The 22,036-nt window shown below is 44.3% G+C and overlaps 1 protein-coding gene across 1 annotated transcript in view; it reads left to right on the top strand.

Annotated features, from left to right (window-relative positions):
* Positions 1-22,036, top strand: part of LOC311147039 (zinc finger E-box-binding homeobox 1-like) — a 98,851-nt gene that overhangs the window by 44,467 nt on the left and 32,348 nt on the right. The window contains exon 2 of the mRNA XM_084183646.1: positions 10,340-10,504. Within this exon, the coding sequence (XP_084039772.1) occupies positions 10,340-10,504 (165 nt within the window). The remainder of the gene's footprint in view (positions 1-10,339; positions 10,505-22,036) is intronic.

Consider the following 22,036-nt stretch of genomic DNA (forward strand, 5'->3'; position numbering starts at 1 on the left):
TTGTGTGTTTGTAGGTGTGCGCTGTGTGTGTGTTCGTGTCACATATGTGTGTGTGTGTGTGACATAGTGGAACGTAGTGAGAGAGACCCCAGTAGGGAGGGAAGTGTGTTGGAGTCATCAGGGTTAGCAGTAATCGGGCCTCTCCAGCTGCTTCCTGTATGGGGAGACCCAGGTGCTCAGGCCCTTTCTCCCCCCAGAGACACAGCTTGCGCCAGAGTCACAAATGGCACCCTATTACCTATAGAGTGCACTACTTTTGACCAAAGCCCTATGGGCCCTGGCCAAAAGTAGTGCACTATATAGGGAATTGGGTGCCATTTGGGACGCAGACAGAGCCAGTGCTGGTCCCCAGAATGGCAGGAACTTGGAACGGGAGAGGAGTTAACCTCTGTGCCTCCACACACACACAAATACAGATACATAAGACAGAAATACATAAGCACACATAGACATACACAGAAACAAACACACATGTGACACACACGCACACTCACTCACACATTTGTTTTTCTATCCTTGTGGGGACCAAACAATTGATTCCCATTCAAAATCTTATTTTCCCTAACCCTTAACCCTAAACCTTTCATCTAACCTTAATCCTAACCTTAACCCCAAACCCCTAACCTTACCCCTATCTCCTAACTCTCAACCTAACCCCTAACCCCTAACCCTAACTATAACCCTCATTGTAACCCTAAACCTAACCCCTAAGCCTAAAATAGCCTTTTTCCTTGTGGGGACCGGTGAAATGTCCCCACTTGTCCGACTTGTACCCCATAAGGATAGTAAAACCCCCCCAAAAAACACACACACACACATATATCAGTGGAAGCTGCTGAGGGGAGGACGGCTCATAATAATGTCTGGAACGGAGCAAATGGAATGACATCAAACTCAAGGAAACCATGTGTTTGATGTATTTGATACCATTCCACCTATTCCGCTCCAGCCATTACCACAATTAAGGTGCCACCAACCTCCTGTGACACATACACATACAAACACACTACTCACACAAGCAGTCTGCTTAATAGCTCCCCCTTCCCTCTTTAGTGTTTGAACACAAACAAACAAAAGGCCAAACTAAGGGTCATGAACTCACTACCTCAGCTGTTCTCTGGCCACAATCATTCAGCTGATGGATGACATGACGCTCTTAAGGGATCTGACCCCAGATCTGTAACCATTGGTTACCACAAGGTAAAGTCAGTCTCTTAACAGTAATACACTGAGTAACGGTTACACTGAGAACCCCCAGGGGTAAATATTGGGCAAAGTCCAATTTGACCCAGTCACTCTTCATGAGATTAGCTTTCCTCTGTTTACAGAGTCTTTCATAGTGCATGTCTGAGTCTAATCAATGCTGGAGGAGCTCCAGTGTAAACCTCTAGGATTTTAGACTAGAGCACAGGGCAGAACAGGGCAGGTGGCCTTTATGGTGGATCAGAATGGATCAGATGAGACTCTACCTGGCAAACCTAGTGATGTAGTGAAATCAGTCTGCTGTGTTCATGTGTGTGCGGGTGCTACCTGGCAAATCCAATGATCCAATGAGTTAGTGATGCAGTCGGAGGGGAAATTTGATGACTCCGTTCTCACTCAGCGCAGATGCTCAGAGGGAAGTGTGAGGGAGATTTTGAGGTGTGTGTGTGTGTGTGTGTATGTGTGAGGGAACCATCCAACATTTTATAGTAGTAATATCTTAACTGCTGATAAGCTATTGGTCAGAAATACACTTTTGTTATGAACTCCTTAAATGTCCTTTCAGCCTTTCTCCTGTACTGTAATGGAAAACTGTAATTGATATGGTAATTTGAGGTATTATCAACAGTAAAAAAAAACTCTGAAACGTTTTACTGCATCATACTGTGAATTATGGTGCATTGTGGGAAAATTGCTGTATTTCGAATGGTACTCTAATTCCACCCCACAGAATACAGTACTCTACCATATCTTTGGAGCGCCAAATACCTTTGGCAGCTAGTCTTAAAACTTAAATGGTTGAGCATTTTGCCATGTCCTTTTTGTCTGTTTTGCCCTGTAGTCGCTGCCAGTTTGGTAGCCTTTGTTAAGGCCTCTAGAAGTGCAAGTGATATAAAACACCAAACATTCATTAATATGCTGTAATGTTTGTAAACACTTTACCTAGCAACCAACCAGCTTGCACCAAATCCCTTGTAATTACAGTAAAATACAGTGAAATACAAACTCCTCCCCTCAAATAATTTAATTAATCCATTCATTCATACCGATTACAGTAGCATTTACTTTTTTACAGTATAATACAGTACATTTTACGGTATTGTACTGTGTGTCATTACACAGTGCTTGCTTTGATACCATATTTATATTACAGTAGGTCTACTGTAATATGAAATACAGAATTCATGGTAACCCCTTTACAGTGTGGAGTGTTAGCTTAATCATGTGATTCCCCATACAGACAACACTTTAGGATGTGACATTTACCTGCCAGAGAGAGTTACTGTACTGCTCTACTGGAGACAAGGTAACAAGTCAACACAATCACACAGAGTCCATCAGCGAGAGAGAAAGAGAGAGAGAATTTGTGTGTGTGTGTTTGTCTGTGTTTGTGCGTGTGTGCGTGCATGTGTGTACTGTGTACCTTCAGCAGTACCTAACACACTCTTCCACCTTTTTTGACCAGTCACTAATGAAGGGTTGCTAACAAGACTTCACACATCAACACTGTCAGCAGCATCCTCAGTGAGCACACTACAATACCGTCACCACCACCATCATAATAATAATTATCAGCACCACCATCATCACACATTTATGTGTGTGGTATGTCTTTATCCACAGAGTGTTTTCCGTGGTTCTAAAACCAGTATGACAGTGCTAGCAGAGCAGATCCGCAACCATAGACTGTGATTTGACAAAGTAGTGTTCCTGAGAGCTGTCTGTCAGTCAGTCAACCAATCAGAGGCTTCATTCAGAGGGGCTATTTATCCAGGAGAGCAGGCAGGGCAGTGTAACCTGGCAGACTGGAGACACACACACATACACACCATGCTGTCTGCTCTTCCTGCTATCTGTCCAGAGAGGTGTGATTGGAAGCAGCCAAGCGTGACAACAGCCATTTAAAATACCCACCGGCTCCCTGACCAGATAACTGTAGCAATACAGTCATGATCACACAGGCACAACCTAGTACACACACATATACACACACATATACACACACATATACACACACACGCAAAAGCCCTTGAGTTAATATGTGGGTAAATCTAGCAAAATGTCTGAATTGTCTTCTCTGAACCCACAGAGACCAAGATAGATGATCTAATCAGTAGAATGCACAATGAGGATGTGATGTATAGCTACAGAGAAGAGGGTGGAGTCCTCATCTTCTTCTCAAAATCCATTGGAGGAGAAGGTCAGAGGGGAGACACCTCTTGCTTTCTCATCCAATGGGTTTTGAGAAGGAGGAGAGGAGAGAGGACTGGAGGAGTATGCAATTGAGATTCTCTCTCTGTCTCCTCCCCATTTACTCTCAGTTCTCCACTTAGCTTCTTCGAATAACTTTCGGATCACTCAGGGGATCATCTGTTAGATAGCAGACAGACACTGGTGTGTGTGTGTGTGTGTGTGTGTGTGTGTGTGTGTGTGTGTGTGTGTGTGTGTGTGTGTGTGTGTGTGTGTGTGTGTGTGTGAGTGCGTGCGTGCGTGCATATGTGTGTGTTACATTATGCATGGTGGCACATGGTCTTTAAATACTTCAGTGATCAAAACAAGCAGCCAACACGCCTGCCCGCTTACAGCTATCACGTTAAAGAGGAGGGGGTATCTGATTGCCAAGTGATATCTGTCTGCTTTGTGTGTGTGTGTGTGTTTGTGTGTGTGAGTATGTGTGTGTGTGTTAGGGCTGAGAATTGCCATGGATGTCAAGAAATGATATTATCACGAAACTTTAGTGCCGATATATGTTCTGCGATTCTCACGATTCTGTATGTATTGAGATTCGACACTGTGATTTTATTGCGATTCGCTATTTCAAACCTATTGCTCACCAGAGGGACAAGAGAGAACCATGATATAACACATTTTGATCAATCATGAAAATAAAAGTGCTGAAAACAAATCGGTTCCCTATTTAAAAAGATGGAGAACAAGCTATGAAGGAAAAATACTGGAGTTTTGGTGCAGGTACAGCCAACTAGCGCAAAAATAATACTGCGATATTGTCAAAAACGATATATCGTCAGAAATAATATCCCGATATGTAACTGTATAGATTTTTTCCTGTGCGTGTGTGTCGCACTCCGAGGGGCCTGGTGCATGTAACATGATCGACCTCCCGCCTCCCAAATCCCTCACACACACAGGGCGTGGCCCCTCTTCCTCTCCAAACAACCTGCAGATAGATGATCAGAGCTGATATACTGAAGATAACAAGGACAGTACTAATCTACCGTGACAACAGGCCAAACACAACCAGCCTCCTAATCTCATGTGACACTGTGTTGTTGATACCCGCTCTCTCCTGGATTACAGGGATTTATAATCTATGATTAATGAATGAATCTGCATCATGCTCTTTGCTCTGTTGTTTATACAGTGTGTGTAACACTTATGTTGCCTTCCTGTGTTTATACACCGGGCTCAGATAAATACTGATGTAGCCTTCCTGTGTTTATACACCGGGCTCAGATAAATACTGATGTAGCCTTCCTGTGTTTATACACCGGGCTCAGAGAAATACTAATGTAGCCTTCCTGTGTTTATACACCGGGCTCAGAGAAATACTGATGTAGCCTTCCTGTGTTTATACACCGGGCTCAGAGAAATACTGATGTAGCCTAAATCAATTCTTTGGTATTAAGTAAACATGTTTGTGAGGTGATTAGAGAGGGAGTGATCAGGCCACAACTGTATGTGTCTAGCTCTGGGTCATATTCATTAGAACACAGTACAAAACTATTTGCAACGGAAAACAAAAACAAGCATTAATGTAGTCCCTCCCTGATTCAGTTCTTGCGTTTGGTGCCTAGTGAATACAGCCAAGATTGTCCATGAGTTTCCTCCTGGATCATTGTTTGACTGGAATATTAGAGGATGACTTAGGCTGCGTCCCAAATGGCATCCTGTTTCCTATGGGCCCTGGTCAAAAGTAGTACGATATATAAGGAATAGGGTGCCATTTGGGTCACAGACATGGCCTTCCTCCTCCCTGTGGCCGTGGCATGTCTGTGTTTGGTAAGAGCCTCCCCCTGGGCTGGTGCAGGGCTGAGGGCAGGGACTGGAGCAGGCAGAAATAGCACAGGTGTGTGTGTGTATGTGTGTCTCACAGCTAAAGCTGCTCTGCCAAGAATAAGAGATTAGGAGAAACTGTGCTGACCCCCTTTCCTTCCTTCTTTGAAACTGACCCAGAGGATAATGACGTGAAGTACGTTACACAATTTATCACGGGAATTACACATTTACCACACACACACACACACTTGAACAAGCCACACACACACTAAGGTGGGAGGAGAAGGAAAGTGGTCTGTACTGTGTGTTTGATGTCACCTATGATGCTTCTCCACAGAGCAGAAGACCCAGAGGGCTTACAGTTCTGCTGCATCCATTCAGTCACTCTGTCTCTCTCAGAAACCACTCAGCTAGCACACAAATGCCAGAAAAGAGAGTGGAGAATAATGAACATCTATGTGATAGAGTTTCAAGCCAGGGGCGACACAGGTCCAACTCCAAGCTGTGAGAGGAACTGATTCAATGTACCTAAGGACCCCAGCTGTCACAGTGTGTGAGTGTGTGTGTTTTCAAGTGTGTGTGTGTGTGTGTGTGTGTGTGTGTGTGTGTGTGTGTGTGTGTGTGTGTGTGCAAATCTTTATACTGAGTGCATTGAAACATGGCAACCTGTATATTCTTCACATATTTCCAATGTGATTCCACTGTTGACCTTTTTCTTGCTGTTTGCTTCGCCAGTTTATGTCAGGTGGAAAGTTTGTCTAACAGCTGATTCTGCTGTGACATGGCTACAGAGGACTCCCTGTTGTATATTAACAGCTCAATCAAACAGACAGGCTGTGACCGTGTGAAGGCAGGAATGTACATGTCTCTTGCTGCATCCCAAATGGCACTATATTCCCTATGTAGTGTACTACTTTTAGTATATACTACAACTTGCTAGTGTTCCCGTCCTTTCTTCAGAGCATTCAGACACACATGCACGCACATGCACAGACACACACACACACACACACACACACACACACACACACACACACACACACACACACACACACACACACACACACACACACAAACACAGACAATACCAGGGGAAGCTGCTGCTCTATAAATAACTAAGCAGTGTGTGTGTGTTGCAGCTTTTGTATTGTTTGTCTGTTGCTAAACCTGCTCTGTGCTGCCCTCTATCTGTACTGATTGCTATGACCACTCAGTAAAGGCGGTGTTAGCACTATCTGGAGATGTCTCAAATGGCACCCTATTCCCTACATAGTGCACTAATTAGGGCTCTGGTCACTAGCACCTCCGCAATAGGCCTAGCTACTATTTCTTCCCATAAATGGACACGCTCTTTTTAAATTGGCCCACATTTGTTTCAGGTGTGTTTCAAATTAGTTTAATTGTCTAATTTTACCTCCTGATGCATGCTCATTTGCCAAAGATAGAGTAATAGACTTAAATTGGTTGCACAGGTTGATAGGCATACTGGGTGCATCCCAAATGGCACCCTATTCCCTATATAGTGCACTACCTTTGACCTGGGCCCCATAGGGCTCTGGTCAACAGTAGTGCACTATATAGGGAATAGGTTGACATTTGTGACGGAGATGTGTATGGGGACTGGTAGGGCAGTGACTCTGTGAGTTGTCACACAACAAGCCCATAAATAAGGACATACAGCCTCTGCCACATACAGTTTATGTGCTGCTAGCCTATTTCATAAGCCTGAGCGCCTGTAGAGCCACGCCGGGGAATCAGGAAGTACAGTATGGTTTTCAGAAGACTAGGAATGTCACTTTAAACCAGGATGAAGCCCTTAGGGCCTTGGTCAAAAGTAGTGCACTACATAGGGAATACGGTGCTATTTTGGACGCAGTTTAAAAAAGAGGCTCATAATGTTACTAAGCAGTCATTGGTAGATTTATAGTATTCTGCCCGGTTTCACAGAAGTCGTCAGAAAATGAGCTACATTTAATAGGTAGGGTATGTCTTAAAAAAGATGAAAGGCGACCCAGGTAAGGATAATTAGCTTTCTAACTTTGAATTCATGATTCATGCTCTTTCAGGTCGTCACACACAAAGTGGTGTCTCATCTTTTCTGTAAAGAGCTGCTATGCTGAGCTGGTGATGTGTTGGCAGCTTATTCCTGTAGTGATCTACTTTGGCCAGAGTCCTATAGAGGGGTTGGCTGACAACGTCACGAAAATGATGAGCGCGCATCGATGGGGCCAGATGCCGTGCTTTGTTATGATTCTGAACTGTCAGATCACTAGCAACAATTTGGGGAATCATAGGTGGCTCATGTCAGCTAGTTTTATCTTGTCTTGATACCTTGTCTTGTTTTGAGGTGTTTTGACTGATTTCCTGTCAATGCTAATATGGCTCAAATTCGCTAGCTAGCTAACCAACAACTGTAACAATGTATTTGAGAGATAAGTGCTCATTGTGCAAATGTATTTATGTTTTCAATAAACATTTGGAGACAAAATATAGTTGACATGATGTCAACAATCTAAGCCAGGGTGTCAAACTCATTCCATGGAGGGCATAGTGTCTGCAGGTTTTTGTTTTTTTCCTTTCAATTAAGACCTAGACAACCAGGTGAGGGGAGTTATTTACTAATTAGTGACCTTAATTCATCAATCAAGTACAAGGGAGGAGCGAAACCCCATAGACACTTGGCCCTCCGTGGAATGAGTTTGACACGTAATCTAAGCCAACCCCAGCTGTTTCGCCCCATAGTTGTGCACACGTCGGTATTGTTGCTAAACAACCAACCCGTCTATGGGTTGTGACAATACGGTTGATTGAAAAGGGTCTACAGTTTTTCACACTTGCTATTGTAATGATAATGAAGTCACCTCAATTTGACCAGCAGCACATTACTGAAATACACCACCAGCTGAGGCAGTGCTCTCCATCTTGACCACTGGCCCACTACTCAAGCTTCTCTTCTCCCCTCTGCTATCATATCTGCCAGCGTCCACACAAAGACAAGGGAATGATGCCACACCCTGCCTCACATCATCAGCAGCAGGCTGTGCCTCTGTCATAGGAGCCTCTAGTATGAGCTAATTGAATTAGAGCACCGGGCTGCTCTCAGCCTGTCTCTCTGTGTTGCTACATCCCCCCACCAGCCCCCCAGCTGCGGCTGCACCCATGATTGTCTATGTCCACCCCAGCCCACCCCACCCCAATTCACCCTACCCCACACCATCCCACCAGCTGCACCCAGTCATACCCACCCTGTGTATGGCTGTTTCAGCCAGGTGTGTATGCAGGTCTAATTACACACAGCCATAGGAGGAGATGGGATATTGATTTAGCGGCACGCTGTGACGACCGGCTGTTATCTAAACACTGACTGTGAGTGTAGCATGGTGCTAACATGCAGATAAGACTGAGATGCTCCGGGGCTGCCATCTGTTTTGTCTTACTACTGCATCTCTTAAGAACAAAGCAGACTGCGCAGATGAATGGTTAAAAACAGCAGAACGCCGTGTTATCACCTCTGGCCACAGAACATCGACCGTCATTTTCGGTTAATTTCAGAACAATTGAATCCGTCTTTTCAGATGTACTGATGGTGTATCAGTATGGCACTTCTCAGCACTCATTTCAGGTTGGAAACAGACATTATTGTTTCCGCCCGGCCGTCCGACACATCATATCATCCCAGAGCTATTTCTCCTGGAGAGTACATCTGAAAAGGACAAACTGCAGCCATGAGGGAAAATAATCACTTGCTTATCACCCTGGAGAGAGCAAATTTATTTCACATGGCTGCAGTCACTGATTTTATCTGTAGGCACTTTGTTTTAATGGGGGACCGTGTGAAAAATGGCCGTCCATACTGCTTGAATGAACCGCTCCTGTACGGGTGCACAGGGAGGCGGGAGGGAGGCGGGGGAAGAAGGCTACGGGGAGGAGGGGGGCGGGAGGGAGGAAAGATGTTTGCATGGAGTGAGGAACGAGACCTATTTGAAAATGCAGGAGGGAGTGTGTGTGTGTATGTGTGTGTTGGGAGCGATGAGGAGGTTGTTTAGTGAGGGCTAAGCAGCGGTTGTTTGTTCACAGGTGATAGGTGCTGCAGTCACAGTGCTTCTTCATTACTCTGTGGTTAGGTGCATGTACCGTAACTCTACACACACACACACACACACACACAAGGTCACCAACACACCCACCCTCCACATCGATCCAGATTGTCATCGACCCCGACCTGCTCTTGTCTGGTCATGATGGCATGATCGTCTGCCCGCCCGGCAGAAAACACTGAATCAGCCCAGCAGGAAATATGACTGGACTTAAGGGGAGGAGGAGGCATAGGCTGTGTCCCACATGGTACCCCATTCCATATATAGTGCCCTACTTTTGACCAGGGCCCATAGGGCTCTGGACAAAAGTAGTACACTATGTAGGGAATAGTGTGCCATTTGGGATGCACCATTAGCACACACGTATTCTTAGCCTAGCTTAATTAAAGGTGCTGCTGCTCTGCATCAAATCGACCCGTTCTTCTCCTCTCTTATCTGTCAGTGGGTCTCTATCTCTCTCTCCCTCTCTCCCTCCCTCCCTCTCTATTTCTCTCTCTCTCTTTTATCTGTCAATGGGGCTGTGTAAACACTGGAACACAGGTCTCAGGGTTCACCACTTGAGAAAATTACATTCAAGATAGCTAGCAGTGTTATTATGGATCATTTAAACTTTAAACATGTTGTAGAGAGCAAAGGTTAGAGGGCAAAGGTTTCATTCTTTTTTTGTTGTATTTGGAATGATTGTAGCATTTTCCATTACGTTTTCCCTCTTAACAATTCCAACGCACCTACATGTAGGCCTAGTAATTCTCTTATCTTTCTACTAAGCAGTTATAATAGTACTTTAGATATCTGCAACAACAATGCAACAGTGACCCACTAAACTGTCTATCAGATGATTTCCTCGATCTCTCATTGACTTAGCGTCCTGTCCAGGGGGTGTACTTGTACATCAAGCTACCTTACTACAGAAACAGGAGATAGGCTCCTGCTCTATGCGTGGCTCTGGCTCAGACGAGGCTTACCTATGTACTTACTTATTCATTGACCATCCTCTTTCTCTTCTCTCTGTGTCTCCACAGTAACAAATTACAACAATGTTGTGGAGGGCCAGTCAGACTCGGATGACGAGGACAAGCTACACATAGTGGAGGAGGACCCTGATGGAGACAGCACGGTGCCAGAAGACGCCTCAGTAGTATTAACCCAGAACGGGACAGAGACGCACCAAGACACCTGGGATGGAGGTGAGACTCTAGGCTAGAACATAGGATACGAGAACTGTGTGTGTGTGTGTGTGTGTGTGTGTGTGTGTGTGTGTGTGTGTGTGTGTGTGTGTGTGTGTGTGTGTGTGTGTGTGTGTGTGTGGTTAGACTATGCATACAGAACAATTACTTTTCAATGTTATTAATTTATCTGACACTCTAATCTAGAGCGATTTACAGTCAGTCAGTGCATCAACTAAGTTTAGTAGGGAAAAAATATTGCATATGACAGTCATTGCAAGTCATTGCCCTTCTTCAAAATAGCTGCTATCAGCAGAATCCGTGCCAGGAAGAAAAAACAATTGCAAGTGTGAGTGCAAAAAACAGAACATACAACCACATTGCTGTTTCGTTTTTTTTGTTAACTGATAATGACACATCAGGCATATTCAAGAGGTAGGACAACTACATTTACATGATGTTGCTTGTCAAAAACCATGGGTATTTGGCCTTAGCTTCAACTAAGACATCACTTTTCTCCTGAACCGGGAATGTTCTTACATGGTGTCCGTGATGTCTGTTTCACGTGGTCTGTCTTAATGCAGTGAATTTCAGTCTTCCTTCAGACTAAGGCTGATTCCCAAATGGCACCCTATTCCCTACGTAGTGCACTACTTCCGACCAGAGCCTTATGGGCCCTGGTCAAAAATTAGTGCAGTGTAAAGAGAATAGGTGTGTTTTTAGGTATGGTCTGTTTGAGGACATGCTGTAGTATTGAAGATTGCACCCATGACTGGACACCTACATGACTACTGGCAATGTAAGCACCATTTATGATGTTGTCTGTGTGTACACACAAAAAAATGCTGGGTTAAAACAACCCAATGTGGGTAAATATTGAACAGCACATTGGTTTATTTTGGCCCAGCCAGTTGGGTCACAAACAACCCATTGTTTTCTTTAAGCTGGGTTGTTGATGCTGGCTTTTTCAGCTATGATCCATTGGGTCAGATCAGAAGACTGGAGGCGTGATTTAGTAGGGGCGTGGGTTTCAGATAGTTATATTTGGCCATCCGTAAGCATATGTAATGCCAGTTAATCTGTTCTGATGCGTTATCAACACATGCTAAGGTTGAGCACTGACACTTTTGTAGCTTTAATAAGGCTTACACAAGAGTAGGAGTTCCTTAAATGCCTATGCATATCCCAATGCTGGGATAGTTACCACTTTGTTATAATATTTAAATAATTATAAAGTGTATATGAAAATATCTCATGTGCAAAAATATTGAAGGAACATTGACATTTGCAGTGTACAAAATCACAGCAGGGCAAAATAACTATCTGAAAGAAACGCCCCCAATAGGCCACACCTTTGGATTACCCAAACATGGGTTAATATTCACTTTCATGCTGGGTTGACCCAGCAGATGGGTCTTTTTTAATGTAATCCATAGGTTATTTTCAGGAGGTGTGGCCTATTGGGGCATGGTATTTTTGGCCACACATGAGAGTAAATGTTGTTCCTGTTCATCATGTTATGTTCACCCTGAAGAAGCCACAGTGATGCCGAAACGTTGGTGTTTTACCCAATACATTACTGGGAGTTTATACATATGGAGTGTGCGACTCTCTTTGTTTTTATAGCTTACAGTTTATTTGCCATTAGTCAGCACCTCTACACAAAATAATTTTATCTGGGTGTGCGCCAGCTCATGCTTTTTTGTTTGTACACTGCAAAATTCAATTTCCCTTCAATATTCTTGCACTTTAATTTTTTTTATATAAAATTAATAACATTATTATTTAAATATTATAACAAAGTGGTAACTATCCCAACATTGGGATACGCATAGGCACTTGAGGAACTAAATTGTGTAAGCCTCATTAAGCTACAAAAGTGTCAGTGCTCAACATGTGTTGACAATACATTGCATACAGTGGGGGGGAAAAGTATTTAGTCAGCCACCAATTATGCAAGTTCTCCCACTTAAAAAGATGAGAGAGGCCTGTAATTTTCATCATAGGTACACGTCAACTATGACAGATAAATTACATTGTAGGATTTTTTATGAATTTATTTGTAAATTATGGTGGAAAATAAGTATTTGGTCACCTACAAACAAGCAAGATTTCTGGCTCTCACAGACCTGTAACTTCTTTAAGAGGCTCCTCTGTCCTCCACTCGTTACCTGTATTAATGGCACCTGTTTGAACTTGTTATCAGTATAAAAGACACCTGTCCACAACCTCAAACAGTCACACTCCAAACTCCACTATGGCCAAGACCAAAGAGCTGTCAAAGGACACCAGAAACAACATTGTAGACCTGCACCAGGCTGGGAAGACTGAATCTGCAATAGGTAAGCAGCTTGGTTTGAAGAAATCAACTGTGGGAGCAATTATTAGGAAATGGAAGACATAAAATACCACTGATAATCTCCCTCGATCTGGGGCTCCACGCAAGATCTCACCCCGTGGGGTCAAAATGATCACAAGAGCGGTGAGCAAAAATCCTAGAACCACACAGGGGGACCTAGTGAATGACCTGCAGAGAGCTGGGACCAAAGTAACAAAGCCTACCATCAGTAACACACTACGCCGCCAGGGACTCAAATCCTGCATTGCCAGACGTGTCCCCCTGCTTAAGCCAGTACATGTCCAGGCCCATCTGAAGTTTGCTAGAGTGCATTTGGATGATCCAGAAGAGGATTGGGAGAATGTCATATGGTCAGATGAAACCAAAACTCAACTCGTCGTGTTTGGAGGACAAAGAATGCTGAGTTGCATCCAAAGAACACCATACCTACTGTGAAGCATGGGGGTGGAAACATCATGCTTTTGGGCTGTTTTTCTGCAAAGGGACCAGGTCGACTGATCCGTGTAAAGGAAAGAATGAATGGGGCCATGTATCGTGAGATTTTGAGTGAAAACCTCCTTCCATCAGCAAGGGCATTGAAGATGAAACGTGGCTGGGTCTTTCAGCATGACAATGATCCCAAACACACCGCCCGGGCAACGAAGGAGTGGCTTCGTAAGAAGCATTTCAAGGTCCTGGAGTAGCCTAGCCAGTCTCCAGATCTCAACCCCATAGAAAATCTTTGGAGGGAGTTGAAAGTCCGTGTTGCCCAGCGACAGCCCCAAAACATCACTGCTCTAGAGGAGATCTGCATGGAGGAATGGGCCAAAATCAAATCAAATCAAATTTTATTGGTCACATGCGCCGAATACAACAGGTGCAGACATTACAGTGAAATGCTTACTTTCAGCCCTTAACCAACAGTGCATTTATTTTAAACAAAAAAGTAAAAATAAAACAACAACAACAAAAAAAGTGTTGAGAAAAAAAAGAGCAGAAGTAAAATAAAGTGACAGTAGGGAGGCTATATATACATGGGGGTACCGTTGCAGAGTCAATGGCTAGTTGAGGTAGTTGAGGTAATATGTACATGTGGGTAGAGTTAAAGTGACTATGCATAAATACTTAACAGAGTAGCAGCAGCGTAAAAAGGATGGGGTGGGGGGGCAGTGCAAATAGTCCGGGTAGCCATGATTAGCTGTTCAGGAGTCTTATGGCTTGGGGGTAGAAGCTGTTGAGAAGTCTTTTGGACCTAGACTTGGCACTCCGGTACCGCTTGCCGTGCGGTAGCAGAGAGAACAGTATATGACTAGGGTGGCTGGAGTCTTTGACAATTTTGAGGGCCTTCCTCTGACACCGCCTGGTATAGAGGTCCTGGATGGCAGGAAGCTTTGCCCCAGTGATGTACTGGGCCGTACGCACTACCCTCTGTAGTGCCTTGCGGTCGGAGGCCAAGCAGTTGCCATACCAGGCGGTGATGCAACCAGTCAGGATGCTCTCGATGGTGCAGCTGTATAATTTTTTGAGGATCTGAGGACCCATGCCAAATCTTTTTAGTCTCCTGAGGGGGAATAGCTTTGTCGTGCCCTCTTCAAGACTGTCTTGGTGTGTTTGGACCATGATAGTTCGTTGGTGATGTGGACACCAAGGAACTTGAAGCTCTCAACCTGTTCCACTACAGCCCCGTCGATGAGAATGGGGGCGTGCTCAGTCCTCTTTTTTTTCCTGTAGTCCACAATCATCTCCTTTGTCTTGGTCACGTTGAGGGAGAGGTTGTTGTCCTGGCACCACACGGCCAGATCTCTGACCTCCTCCCTATAGGCTGTCTCATCGTTGTCGGTGATCAGGCCTACCACTGTTGTGTCGTCGGCAAACTTAATGATGGTGTTGGAGTCGTGCCTGGCCATGCAGTCATGGGTGAACAGAGAGTACAGGAGGTGACAGAGCACACACCCCTGAGGGGCCCCCGTGTTGAGGATCAGTGTGGCAGATGTGTTGTTACCTACCCTTACCACCTGGGGGCGGCCCGTCAGGAAGTCCAGGATCCAGTTGCAGAGGGAGGTGTTTAATCCCAGGATCCTTATTTTAGTGATGAGCTTAGAGGGCACTATGGTGTTGAATGCTGAGCTGTAGTCAATGAATAGCATTCTCAAGTAGGTGTTCCTCTTGTCCAGGTGGGAAAGGGCAGTGTGGAGTGCAATAGAGATTGCATCATCTGTGGATCTGTTGGGGCGGTATGCAAATTGGAGTGGGTCTAGGGTTTCTGGGATAATGCTGTTGATGTGAGCCATGACCAGCCTTTCAAAGCAGTTCATGGCTACAGACGTCAGTGCTACGGGTCGGTAGTCATTTAGGCAGGTTATCTTAGTGTCCTTGGGCACGGGGACGATGGTGGTCTGCTTGAAACATGTTTGTATTACAGACTCAGTCAGGGACATGTTGAAAATGTCAGTGAAGACACTTCACTGACAGTTGGTCAGCACATGCTCGGAGTACACGTCCTGGTAATCCGTCTGGCCCTGCGGCCTTGTGAATGTTGACCTGCTTAAAAGTCTTACTCACATCGGCTACGGAGAGCGTGATCACATAGTCATCCGGAACAGCTGGTGCTCTCATGCATGCTTCAGTGTTGCTTGCCTCGAAGCGAGCATAGAAGTGGTTTAGCTCGTCTGGTAGGCTTGTGTCACTGGGCAGCTCGCGGCTGTGCTTCCCTTTGTAGTCTGTAATAGTTTTCAAGCCCTGCCACATCCGACGAGCGTCAGAGCCAGTGTAGTACGATTCAATCTTAGACCTGTATTGACTCTTTGCCTGTTTGATGGTTCGTCGGAGGTCATAGCGGGATTTCTTATAAGCGTCCGGGTTAGAGTCCCGTTCCTTGAAAGCGGCAGCTCTACCCTTTAGCTCAGTGCGGATGTTTCCTGTAATCCATGGCTTCTGGTTGGGGTATGTACGTACGGTCACTGTGGGGACGACATCATCGATGCACTTATTGATGAAGCCCGTGACTGATGTGGTGTACTCCTCAATGCTGTCTGAAGAATCCCGGAACATGTTCCAGTCGGTGCTAGCAAAACAGTCCTGTAGCTTAGCATCTGCGTCATCTGACCACTTTTTTATTAACCGAGTCACTGGTGCTTCCTGCTTTAGTTTTTGCTTATAAGCAGGAATCAGGAGGATAGAGTTATGGTCAGATTTGCCAAATGGAGGGCGACGGAGAGCTTTGTATGCGTCTCTGTGTGTGGAGTAAAGGTGGTCTAGAGTTTTTTTCCCTCTGGTTGCACATTTAACATGCTGGTAGAAATTAGGTAGAACGGATTTAAGTTTCCCTGCATTAAAGTCCCCGGCCACTAGGAGCGCTGCATCTGGATGAGCGTTTTCCTGTTGATTAATGGCCTTGTACAACTCATTCAGTGCAATCTTAATGCCAGCATTGGTTTGTGGTGGTAAATAGACAGCTATGAAAAATGTAGATGAAAACTCTCTTGGTAAATAGTGTGGTCTACAGCTTATCATAAGATACTCTACCTCAGGCGAGCAAAACCTTGAGACTTCCTTAGTATTTGATTTTGTGCACCAGCTGTTGTTTACAAATATACACAGACCGCCACCCCTTGTCTTACCGGAGTCAGCCGTTCTGTCCTGCCGATGTAGCGTATAGCCTGCTAGCTGAATGTTATCATTGTCGTCGTTCAGCCACGACTCGGTGAAACATAATATATTACAGTTTTTAATGTCCCGTTGGTAGGATAACCGTAATCTTAAGTCGTCCACTTTATTTTCAAAAGATTGAACGTTGGCTAATAGGATTGATGGAAGAGGCAGTTTACTCGCTCGCCGTCGGATCCTTACAAGGCACCCCGATCTCCGTCCCCGATATCTCCGTCTCTTCCTCACGCGAATGACGGGGATTTGGGCCTTGTCGGGTTTCTGTATGATATCCTTCGCGGCTGCCTCGTTGAAGAAAAAATCTTCGTCCAATACGAGGTGAGTAATCGCTGTCCTGATATCCAGAAGCTCTTTTTGGTTATAAGAGACTATGGCAGAAACATTATGTACAAAATAAATTACAAATAACGCGGAAAAACACACATAATAGTACAATTGGTTAGAGGGCTGTAAAACGGCAGCCATCTTCTCCGGCGCTGTTCAATTTAACACATACCAGCAACAGTGTGTGAAAACCTTGTGAAGACTTACAGAAAACGTTTGACCTGTCTCATTGCCAACAAAGGGTATATAACAAAGTATTGAGAAACTTTTGTTATTGACCAAATACTTATTTTCCACCATAATTTGCAAATAAATTCATTAAAAATCCTACAATGTGATTTTCTGGAGAAAAAAAATCTCATTTTGTCTGTCATAGTTGACGTGTTCCTATGATGAAAATTACAGGCCTCTCTCATCTTTTTAAGTGGGAGAACTTGCACAATTGGTGGCTTACTAAATACTTTTTTTCCTCACTGTATGTAAAAATGTATGCACACATGACTGTAAGTCGCTTTGGATAAAAGCGTCTGCTAAATGGCATATTATTATTATTAATACAACAGAACAGATTAACCGGAATGACATTTACTCTCACAGGTGGCCAAAAAGAACTATCTGAAAGCCACAATCCTACCAAGCCATGCCTCCAGTTTTCTGATCTGACCCGGTGGATCATAGCTCAATAACCCAACTAAGTGACACAACTGGCTGGGACAAAAATAACTAAATGCGTGTTCTGTCCACTATTTACCCAGCGTTGAGGGGCAGCCTCTCTCTCTCTCTCTCGTCTCTCTCTCTCTCTCCTCACTCTCATCTCTCTCTCTCTCTCTCTCTCCTCTCATCTCATCTCTCTCTCTCTCTCCTCACTCTCCCTCTCCCTTCCTCCCTCTCTCTCTCTCTCTCTCTCTCTCTCTCTCTCTCTCTCTCTCCCTCTCTTCAGTTAGACTAGGCAGACTCTTTCTGCCATCTTATTTACATACATTCATACTGAAAACAAAATGCTTATCTAGTGCTGCGTGCCGCTCAAATCAGTACTGCAGGACTCCACTTTCCCCTGATACGGCAAATCTTCCTCACATAGACCCACAGAGGACCATGTTATATTTGATAGGCAGCGTCCTGTTCAAAAGTAGTGCACTATATTGGCCAAGGTTTCCCAAACTCGGTCCTGGGGCCTCCCAGGAGTGCACGTTTTGGTTTTTGCCCTAGCACTACACAGCTGATTCAAATTATCAACCCTTTTAGGTTTCAATGTAGAACCTTCTGTGGAAAGGGTTCAAGATGGAACCTAAAAGGGTTCTACCTGGAACCATAAAGGGTTCTTCAAAGGGTTCTCCTATGGGGAAAGCCAAAGAACCCCTTTAGGTTCTAGATAGCACCTTTTTTTTATTCTAAGAGTGTACAGTAATCCAGTGCCTGTGCCAACACTGTGGACAGGTGTAAGCATAAGCGCTAGCCTAACTAAGTCTGTCCATTTGGAAACAGTTGTGTCCCCTAATCCCTCCACCTGCTCCAATACGTCTCACACAGTACGAGTGCCAAAAACATGCCTCACTCACCAAATCCCTCTTGCACCAGGGTTGGTTCATCGTGAGAATATCTTTGGTGAATAGGGATTTAGTAGCAGAGAATGCAACCAAAACAGTAACACTTTTTTCGTCTTCAATCTGTAGGAATATGAGTCTTTGTGAAAATGGTTGAATAAAATGTATGTTAAGGGAATATAAGGGCATTTCTCCTGTAAAAAACACCTTTCTAGGAAATAGTGAAGGTGAACACGATATCCTTTGTAAGTGTCCATTCTGTGTGCTGTGGGAAAGAAGAGAGATGGGGAGCTTGATGGGAGGTTGCTCCATTACGCTCTTGATTTCATATAGCCCCTGTTGGCTGGCGCCACCCAGCTTCCTGTGTGGTACTGTGTTTTAGTGTGGGCTGGGAGCTGCCTGTGTTATCACTGTGCTTCATCTAATAGCACATCCAAATGACCTGGATTGCACTAACCGAAAGTTTGCTGTTTCAAATACCCGAGCCGACAAGGTAAAACCTTTGCCCTTGAACAAGGCACTTAACCCTAATTTGCTGTTCGAGATTTTGTGCAGATTATTAAAGCAGTTGTGAAGATCTCCACAGACCTACAACCTTTGCATGCTATCTTGAACATGCACGCTTTCTATGATTACGTAAGGTGACATTTAGTAACAGTAACCTCAAATTGTGGCCATGGATGTGTTACTCATTTTAAGGTTGAATAAATACTGTTACATTAGTTTGTAAGATAGCCTTAACTTAAGCCTATTTACTGTATTACAAAAGTAATATTAAATTGTGTTTGGTTGAAAACGCAACCAAATATCAACATTCAAAGGAGATGTACTGTATCTAATACTTGGACAGTGGCGGCCGCTGATTGGCTGAATACTGGGGGTGCGAGGTGGTCGGAGTTGTCAACAAAGCAGACAGAAATATGATGGCAAGTTTTCGAACTACCGGTAGTTTCTTTGAGAAGATATATAAAGCGATCTGTGCATTTGAACAACAGCATAAATACACCTATTTCACTTTTGCATGTCAAAAACCAAATGACCACTGCTGCACATGCTGCCACTGTTTTGAACAGATTCGATTATACTATTTAGAACGAGTAGTAACTCATCTATTTAGTTATTAAGAAATGTCTCAATAGTAATTCTCATGATAGCACATTAGTAGTACTCAGTGACAAATATCAAAGCTAAGCTGGGCATGGTTAAAACCTTGGATGGGAGAGCAAATGGATAGCTTTAGATGGAGCAACTCTCCAGTAGGAGGTGCTGCCCAGCCTATTGTTTTGTTTTTTAGATATAACGTTGTTTCAAAGGTACAGATTCAACATATTTTATACAAGCTTTGTCTATGTTGAGAATTGGTTACCATAGCGCGCAACAGAACAGTGTACTGCCTACACTCGGTTTGTTGTTTTTATGAAATAGTTTTCATTTAATAATTTGTAATCATAGCTAAAGTTTGTATTGCTACTGATTCCGCGACGCAGACAGCCTTTACAGCTGAGACCGCAAGTTTGTGTCCCGGTTCCTGTTAAGTAGCAGTTAGCTGCTAGCCATCATGAAAATGGATCAGGCTAACGCTAGCAGTGCTAGCCCACCGGTGTTTCTATCCACAGCTGGGCACAAATGCTTCAGGTGTGAGATGATTTCTACACAATCACAAGATAAAGATAAGGTGGAACTGGACAATGGACAGGGATTTGTCTGCCCTAAATGCACCACCATCAGGCATCTTAAGGAAGAGATCCTCTGGCTGTTAGCTCGGCTCCGAGAAAAGGAAAACCTGCTTAACACGATGAACATGAATGACATGTACACTGACCTTGCTGTAACCCAGGCAAACCGAATCTCCGTTTTAAATGCCTCCTATAGCAAAGCTGTAGGTTTTAACAACCTTCATTTTAAGTGATCTGAGGAACTGAGGGAAGACTACAATTTTTTTTAAAGACCCTCGCTAGCACAAGGAAGATAATAATTATCTCAGGCCCCCTCACCGTGCTACCGAAGAGATTCGGAATGTTTCAGCCGACTCTTTGCCCTAAACGAGTACCTGAAAAAACTTTGCAACAACATGAATGTCTCTTTTTGTGACAACTTTGATTTGCTGTGGGAGCAATCAGCACTTTTTAAAAGAGACGAGATTCACCCTAACCGCAAAGGTTCCACGATTTTTTCCAGCAACATCACAAACTGTTTTAGAGACTGACAGACAGGGTCTGGTAGTACTCCAGTTCTCCCTGTCAGAATAAGCAACAGATAACTTGGAAACCATATCAACTCCTATAGAAATGGCACTATGGTTATTGTGAGTAACCTAATATGTGTTCCTTTAACTCCGTCTTCTAGTGAGTTTATACAAACTGTCATCTCCTACCATTCTGATAGATTGGAGACTGTCAGAAAACGTGGTTGTAACGTTAATAATTTGGTTGTTATTCCATTGGTTACCTCTAGGCAGAAAAAATACAGAAAAACGCATGTCAAAAATGTTATAAATTGATTTGCATTTTAATGAGGGAAATAAGTATTTGACCCCCTCTCAATCAGAAAGATTTCTGGCTCCCAGGTGTCTTTTATACAGGTAACGAGCTGAGATTAGGAGCACACTCTTAAAGGGAGTGCTCCTAATCTCAGTTTGTTACCTGTATAAAAGACACCTGTCCACAGAAGCAATCAATCAATCAGATTCCAAACTCTCCACCATGGCCAAGACCAAAGAGCTCTCCAAGGATGTCAGGGACAAGATTGTAGACCTACACAAGGCTGGAATGGGCTACAAGACCATCGCCAAGCAGCTTGGTGAGAAGGTGACAACGGTTGGTGCGATTATTCGCAAATGGAAGAAACACAAAAGAACTGTCAATCTCCCTCGGCCTGGGGCTCCATGCAAGATCTCACCTCGTGGAGTTGCATTGATCATGAGAACGGTGAGGAATCAGCCCAGAACTACACGGGAGGATATTGTCAATGATCTCAAGGCAGCTGGGACCATAGTCACCAAGAAAACAATTGGTAACACACTACGCCGTGAAGGACTGAAATCCAGCAGTGCCCGCAAGGTCCCCCTGCTCAAGAAAGCACATATACAGGCCCATCTGAAGTTTGCCAATGAACATCTGAATGATTCAGAGGAGAACTGGGTGAAAGTGTTGTGGTCAGATGAGACCAAAATGGAGCTCTTTGGCATCAACTCAACTCGCCGTGTTTGGAGGAGGAGGAATGCTGCCTATGACCCCAAGAACACCATCCCCACCATCAAACATGGAGGTGGAAACATTATGCTTTGGGGTTGTTTTTCTGCTAAGGGGACAGGACAACTTCACCGCATCAAAGGGACGATGGACGGGGCCATGTACCGTCAAATCTTGGGTGAGAACCTCCTTCCCTCAGCCAGGGCATTGAAAATGGGTCGTGGATGGGTATTCTAGCATGACAATGACCCAAAACACACGGCCAAGGCAACAAAGGAGTGGCTCAAGAAGAAGCACATTAAGGTCCTGGAGTGGCCTAGCCAGTCTCCAGACCTTAATCCCATAGAAAATCTGTGGAGGGAGCTGAAGGTTCGAGTTGCCAAACGTTAGCCTCGAAACCTTAATGACTTGGAGAAGATCTGCAAAGAGGAGTGGGACAAAATCCCTCCTGAGATGTGTACAAACCTGGTGGCCAACTACAAGAAACGTC

The sequence above is a fragment of the Coregonus lavaretus genome (assembly GCF_964263955.1).
Source record: "Coregonus lavaretus genome assembly, chromosome: 19".
NCBI classification, from domain to species: Eukaryota; Metazoa; Chordata; class Actinopteri; order Salmoniformes; family Salmonidae; genus Coregonus; species Coregonus lavaretus.